The sequence below is a fragment of the Nannobrachium achirus genome (assembly GCF_963921795.1).
Source record: "Nannobrachium achirus genome assembly, chromosome: 23".
NCBI lineage: Eukaryota > Metazoa > Chordata > Actinopteri > Myctophiformes > Myctophidae > Nannobrachium > Nannobrachium achirus.
The window spans coordinates 7,215,459-7,223,218 of NC_137830.1; the positions used below are offsets into that span (position 1 = coordinate 7,215,459).

Below are 7,760 nucleotides of genomic sequence, written 5' to 3' on the forward strand. Positions count from 1 at the left end.
TCCTCTGGAGTGAGTGTGGAAATATAGTGGTCCTCACTCTGGAGTGAGTGGAAATATAGTGGCCCTCTGGATTGAGTGTGGAAATATAGTGGCCCTCTGGAGTGAGTGTGGAAATATAGTGGCCCTCTGGAGTGAGTGTGGAAATATAGTGTCCATTAAAGTTGCCCAGCCCTGTTCTGGCCTATAATGTTTTCAGAGACATATTTTTAGAATGCTTAAGTTTAGAATGAGAATACACCGTCTAGATGTCATCTTGAATGATATTCAAAACGGAGTAGTTCTGTAATTAAAACCAGGCGTTTGGTTCATGTTTGGGCCATCTGGCCAGTGACGTATATCGGACCAGTTGCACCAGTCCCCTGCATGCTAGTCAACAATGTGATGTCAGAACATGCCCATATATGGGCATTACAAAATATGGGCATTCAGGTATGCGGTTAAAACCCATAGACCGTAAAAATGCGTATACGTATACACGTCTACACGTGCACAGGCTGTGACATTTCTCATGGTAAACTGTGACCTTCGGTCGCAATTAATGAACGTCAAGTGTCCAGGTTTTTCTTCAGAATATAGTGGGAGGAGTGGCACGGCAAAAAAAAGAAAAAGTGTATCTAGAAAGATGAAAAAAATGGATGGATGGAAATAAAGTCAGACAAGTACTATTGTCTGACACACTAACAAGGGCTTGTGTTGGGAGTATAACCGGATCCATTGGGATCACAGGTAAAAAAAAAGAAAAAGGAAAGTAAAACTATTCTGAGTGACACAGACAAAAACCCTCTTCCCTTGTGTGTAGGGCTGTCGCAATTATTACATGATCGCCATTATTTATTTGACATAATCGCGATTATTTTTCATAATCGTTTCCACGTTGAAACATTTTCATATATTAAAAAATAAAGTAAAAAATAGCGTTGTGAGCTTGTAGATTGGCTATTTCCACTATCAATGTTCTTTTTTAAGTATAAAGTTGTCAAATATGTCAGTAATGTCTTTGTATATTTAGGTTATGTGTCAAATCTGCCATGTGCAATGTGTCAAATCTGCCATGTGCAACTTCAAAGCTTAAAAGCCAAACAGGAATGTAATTGTCAACGACAAATACACAAGTAAATCGTTAATCGCTCTTATTTGAGTGACAATTAATCGTCATGTAAAATGTCATAATCGTGACAGCCCTACTTGTGTGTTTCCTCTTTTAGTGAAGAGAATGAAGAGCTGGAATTGATGAGGGCGCAGTGGAACTAAGGAACGTGATTGGAGCAGGCCGGAGACGAGAGGAGAGGACGAGGGGGATGAGGATGGATCACTCTTGCGTTTGGATTTTTTTGCTTTCTCTTTCCGTCTCCCATGGCAGCGTCGCTGCACAGACTGAAGGTAGGGATACTGATGACACCAACGTGTCACTCACTCACTCACTCACTCACTCACTCAGTCACTCACTCACTCACTCACTCACTCACTCACTCACTCACTCAGTCACTCAGTCACTCACTCACTCACCCATTCACTCACTCACTCACTCACTCACTCACTCACTCACTCAGGGCGCAATCACATATGGCGAGGTGTTAACTCTTTTACTGCTACATTAAGGATTTAAGGTTGTCTTAAACTAGCCATCAAAGTATGTAGCTTAAAAGTAGCTACGACTGCAGGGGACAGCCATTTGCAATGAACGAGGCTCGCAAATGTCCCTCGCTCGCACCGGTAGTTTAGAGCAGGGGTTTTCAAAGTGGGTGACGGGGCACCCTGGGGTGCCGTGACAGCTGTCCAGGGGTGCCGCAAAATAATTTGATCATAGTTGGAATTTATTTAGACACTTAAATATAATAAAGTACGTTATTTTAAGTCAGTTCCAACCAAAATGGCTATTATCTCAATGTTTTCCTCACAACATAATCGCTAAAATATGCAGTAAATATAAGGTGGGAGTGACAATTACAAATATAATGTAGGGGTGCCTCGGATGAAAAAAATATTTCTAGGCGTGCCTTGAGCCAAAAAAGTTTGGGAACCCCTGGTTTAACCCTGCAAGGCCCAGCCTTGCTTTTTGGCAACATTTTTTAAATCATTTTTTAAAAAATGTTATAGTTAGTTTTCCTGTTCTTTTTTCATATTAACATCACCATTAAATCCTATTGTTTAGTACTACAATGCCATTGGCCACGATATTTGCATATAAATACCCCCCACAGAGGCTGACATTCACACCTCCCAGAGAAGTTGAAATTCCAGCGTCTGGACGAACAACATCTCACTTTTTAACTGAAGCTATTCCTCACTAAAACATAAAATGCCTGTAATATATTTTTTCGTGATCATTAGAATGTCTAGAACATGTACATATGTTATTATTGTGAAAAATATCCCCAAAATGCAAATTAGAGCATGATTTATGATTTATGATTTATGGCTATAAAACCTTACAAAAACATTATTCCATTATTCCATTTTCCTGTGATTAGGACTCCTACAACAGCATCTGATTTTTTTAATTTTTTTTTTTGGCCTGTAGAAATGAATTAGGGTCTTGCAGGGTTAGAGCATAGAAATGGAGAAACTAGATCCAGGCATTGAGAACCACCAGAAAAGGGATTCCGCCATTATTGTTTATGTGTGGTTGAGATTTTAGACCAGCGTTACGGGAGCTGCTGCTACTGTAGACCCCCGCGACCACCCCTCATCTGCTCACAGTGCTCAGACAGGGTAAAGAACGAACGAACGGCCGCTCGTTCATGGCCGTGCGCTACTTGAATAAATGGGCAAATAGTCAGGGAATTTTAATAAAACCCTGGGAATAAATTACTCACTCACTCACTCACTCACTTCACTCACTCACTCACTCACTCAGGAGGATTATATTCCACCAAAGTTATAGGAAGACCCCACCAATAGACCCGCAAAGGTTAGTTTTAGGCATAGTTTTACTGAGGTTGTGGTTTAGGTTAGTTTTAGGCATTGTTTTACTGAGGTTAGGGTTTAGGTTTTGGCATAGGCATAGTTTTACTGAGGTTAGGGTTTAGGTTTAGGCATAGGCATAGTTTTACTGAGGTTAGGGTTTAGGTTTAGGCATAGGCATAGTTTACTGAGGTTACAGGGTTAGAGACCTTGATATATTGCTGTGACCACGGGTCGCAACAATATAGGAAATGCATGCGACAGCATAATCGGAGCGAATATGTTGCTAGTGTGTACGAGCCCTTAGACATAGTTGCACATATGCTAGGAAGGAAGAACTGCCAATTACAGCGACTACTGGCCAATCACAGCGGGTTGTGGCGGGATCCATGCCTGACTGACTGACTGACTAGGGATGGAACAATAATACATTTTCATATCAAGATTATTGCGTCAAAATAAATCGTGATTTACGATATTATCGCGATAATCAAAATCCATTATCCTGGGGGTGGAACATTTGCCAAAAAAATAGCAGATCTACAAGCTCACAACGCGTCGCTTTGCGACGCGTTGTGAGCTTGTAGATCGGCTATTCTTTGGCAAAGACATTGATAGAGAATGAAAAAAAAAAAAATACTGTATCAAGTATGTATATTTTAAGTACCTTTTATCAATTATAGAGGGTTTAAGTGGTACCAGATATGCAGCTCTGCAAATAAAAGGTGAATTGATCCCAGTGCATGATGGAGGATGATATCACGATAAATTAAATCTCCACGATACGATTATTGTGAGTGTTTTTTATCACGATAAACGATAATATCACCTATCGTCCCATCCCTATGACTGACTGACTGACTGACTGACTGGCTGACAGTTTACAGTTTACAGTTTAGGCATTTATTTAGCAGACGCTTTTAATCCAAAGCGACTTACAATAAGCAGATAAAAACATCAAAATAATAAACAAGATGATATATCAGTACATCAACAGCAATATAACAAATGCAAATGGATATCTATCTAGAAAAAAAAACACACAATATAATCAAAGTTCTAAAAACCTAAAAAACAAATGCTAACTAGCTTCATGTATGGTCACTGATTTTTCTGTAGTGCTAAGGGTTTAGGTGGAGTCTGAAAAGGTGAGTCTTCAGTCCACGGCGAAAGCTAGCGAGTGAGTCCGTTGTTCTAAGTGCGACAGGGAGTTTATTCCACAACTTGGGAGCCAGGAGGGCTCCCATTATCCCAAGCTGACTGACTGACTCACAAAGTTTTTCTCCGTCTTCCAAGTTGCATGGATTTCTTTTTGCTTCGTCTCGCAACGCCTCCACCGTTCTTCTGAATCAAAGGCAGATGTCAGAGGGTGAACGGTACATGTCCATCTGTCAGTCCAGGTGCTAAACCTCCACACCTGGGCCTGCTGAGCAAGACAGACAGCCTGGGTCTGGGGATTTGAACCATCTGCTGACCTCTCGTACAACCCCTGTCTGTCTGTCTGTCTGTCTGTCTGTCTGTCAGCCAGCGTTGGTATTCAAAGCGTACTTGAAAGCAGTGGCATCAAAATATACTAAAATTGGTGTCCTGACCTGAAAATGCAACTTTCAGCAGCTGTCAAAGATTCCCCTAGGGCAACTGATATTCAATCTTTGTGAGGCGTGTCTCTAGATAACTTTACAAACAAGTTTTTATTTATTTGTTGTTAAGGAAACTCCAACTACTGTAAGTTTCTATTTAACCCATTTAGGCCTAGAATTATTGAATGCTTTAACCAGTGAAAAATAGCAGACATACAAGCTCACAGCTTGTAGATCTTCTATTTTTGAAAATGTTGTGAAAATGTGTGCAAATCTTTGAATATATGTATTTTCAAAGCAAACGTTTGTAACTCAAATTTTGCTTCTGGGTGGTCCCTGGAACTAAATATTTTGAGATGGGGGACCGTGGCCAAATACATTTTGGGGGTCCTTCACATGAAAACGTTTGAGAGCCACTGACATAGTAGTCTCTCAAGAACAGACTAACTAAGCTCCATTTAAGTGAAAAGGACCTTTTCTTTGACGATGGCTGGCCAGATTGCTGACATAGAAACATAGGTTTTTCATAAAAACCTTAGAAGGATTCAAAAGACACTTATTGAATCGGGTCAAATTTTCACGATTTTTCAAAAATAGCAGATCTACAAGCTCGCAGCGCGGCGGGGTGCAGTGATTTCAAACTACGGCGTACGTGTGAGTTTGTGCCTCGAGCCTTTCCCGTTTCGAGCTTGTCGATCTGATACTTTTGCTTGCTATGTGATTGGGGCATTGGGCTACTAAAGGCCGGTATTCAGATGATAGACAAGCCAAGCGGGCCAATCATGTGATGTCTCTCTGCTCTGTGGGCCAGACAGTGCTACTTAACCCTGGAAGGCTGCAGCGTTGCTTTTTGGCAACGTTTTTTAAATCATTTTAAAAAAAATGTTATAATTAGTTTTCCTGTTCTTTTTTCACATCAACATCACCATTAAATCCTATTGTTTAGTATTACAATGCCATTGGCCACGATATTTGCATATAAATACCCCCCACAGAGACTGACATTCACACCTCCCAGAGAAGTTGAAATTCCAGCGTCTGGACGAACATCATCTCACTTTTTAACTGAAGCTATTCCTCACTAAAACATAAGTGAAATGCATGTAATATTTCTTTTCGTGATCATTAGAATGTCTAGAACACGTGCATATGTTAATATTGTGAAAAATATCCCCAAAATGCAAATTAGAGCATGATTTATGATTTATGATTTATGGCTATAAAACCTTACAAAAACATTATTATTTTTTTAAATTACATTTTCCTGTGATTAGGACTCCTACAACACCATCTGATTAAAAAAAAAAAAATTGGCCAGTAGAAATTAATTCGGGCCTTGCAGGGTTAAAGGTATATTCAGTGATTGTATTTCATTCAAATAAAAATATAATTGGTACATTTTCCATTCATTCTCCTCACTAGAATGTGTGCTGAGTCTGACCATATAAGAACTTCCACCATGGCCCGTGTTGCGAGCATAGCTAGATTCCGTTTTCAGAGGTGGCCAGCCAGTCCTCGATCAATCAGGGTAGAGTATGGCCGTAGTTATGTTATGATGTTTAGATGCCTAGATGCCTAGATTGTAAACTACTGAACTCATAAAATGCCACAGTCTCATAGTAAATCAGTATCATACATATCCTGAAGCTGGAGACGTAAGCCTACCATTATTCAGTGATTGGGTCTAAGAACATTATAATGGTGTAGAAAATCTATAAAAAACTAAACATTTCCACGCTGTGACAAGATGACCCCCGGCCACTTTCATTATCACTGAATACACCTTTAATGATTGACCACCCCCACTTAGTGGCTAGCCTGGCATTTATAGCCAGATTCACTCACACTTTCCTCCACGGTATATCAGTCTGGACTTCGGCCCAGATAGGGAGCGAGTATGAGAAATCAGAAAATGACCGAGGAAATCAGAGACTGTGTTGCACTGTTCAGTTGAAATGCAGTCACTGATTGGTCTGGTCATTTTCTGATTTATCATAGTCGCTCCAAAATAGGCCCAGACAGGCTACTTAGTGGCCGCCCTGCCCAAAAATTACCCTAACTATCCTCAAACTTTTTTTTTTTTTTTTGGCCCACTGGCCCACTGGTATGGTCGTCCCACCGGGCATACAGCAGGGACGTGCTGGGCCCCTGATTCAGCCCAGGAAAAAGAGTTGGAGAGGCCCTCATTGTGCTCTATAGAGAGAGAGATCTCTCTCTATAGCGCTGCTGCTACTCAAAGATTTGTGACAAAGTGACAAGCCAGTGGGCCAATTACATGAGTTATATTTCGTCGTTGTCGGGTGGAAACCTTGTATGTCCAAAACCGTTTGTTTTGTATTTATCATTTTAGAAGAGAGGTCCTATTGCACACCTACTAGGACAGGTGCGTTGGAACAGTGTAATAGATACTAAGAGGAGAGAAGGAGTCCCAGGCATTTTTATGCCTGATGAAGGTCTGAAGAGACCGAAACGTTGCTGAATAAAGTTATAAGTGAAGACAGTGTGCTATTTATCATTTTAAAAATGATTTAAACTAGTGAAAACAGCCGATCTACCAGCACAGGTGCGAGGCGTTGTGTGCTTGTAGATCTGCTGTTTTCACTACTTTTGTGCGACGGTCTTGTATGATGAAGCAGGGCTTTGCGAAAAAATTCACAAATTTGAAACTTGGAGATACGAGGTTTCTGCCCGACAGTGATGATTTACTTTGTTGGCCGCCCAGCCCCCAAAATGGAACAAAGGCCGACATTTTATTTATTTATTTTTCCTAATGGCCGGCCTGGACCGGCTGGGAATGAATCGGCTTTTCCCAATGGCCAGCACGTCCCTGGCATACAGTCTGCCAGATGCCCTGTCCACCCCTGGTCACTATACCACCAGGGGCAGGGAAGTGCAGAGAATATTAGAGAGGCATTTCTAAAAGGGCCTTTTGGTGAAACCTCCAAGGTCACGACGTGTTTGGAGCTTGGAGGTCGGCCATTTTCGGTGCTTGATACCACACTGAACTAAGCATATAATCAAGTGAATACTGGAGATGTGGCGTAACAGCATGGATTTCTACACAGAGAGGGCAATTCTTTCAACATAAAATGCTGCATTCAAGTTCAGGAGAGTTTGGACGGGGACTGAGCGTTGGTCCGACTAGGTTCGGCAGGATAGCATTTCACCAGGTTAGCATTCACCAGCGTTAATTTTACTGAGGTTAGGGTGGTCGGAAAATGCTGCCTTCAGGTATGGCATGGAAAGAGAGGGCATTTGCATTTCCTTCACCATAGT

The 7,760-nt window shown here is 41.2% G+C and overlaps 1 protein-coding gene across 1 annotated transcript in view; it reads left to right on the plus strand.

Annotated features, from left to right (window-relative positions):
- Positions 1-1,304: 1,304 nt before the first annotated feature.
- col7a1l (collagen type VII alpha 1-like) overlaps positions 1,305-7,760 on the plus strand; it is a gene marked incomplete at both ends in the record, with an annotated part of 222,091 nt that continues 215,635 nt past the window's right edge. Inside the window, one exon of the mRNA XM_080753927.1 lies at positions 1,305-1,380. Within this exon, the coding sequence (XP_080610053.1) occupies positions 1,305-1,380 (76 nt within the window). The remainder of the gene's footprint in view (positions 1,381-7,760) is intronic.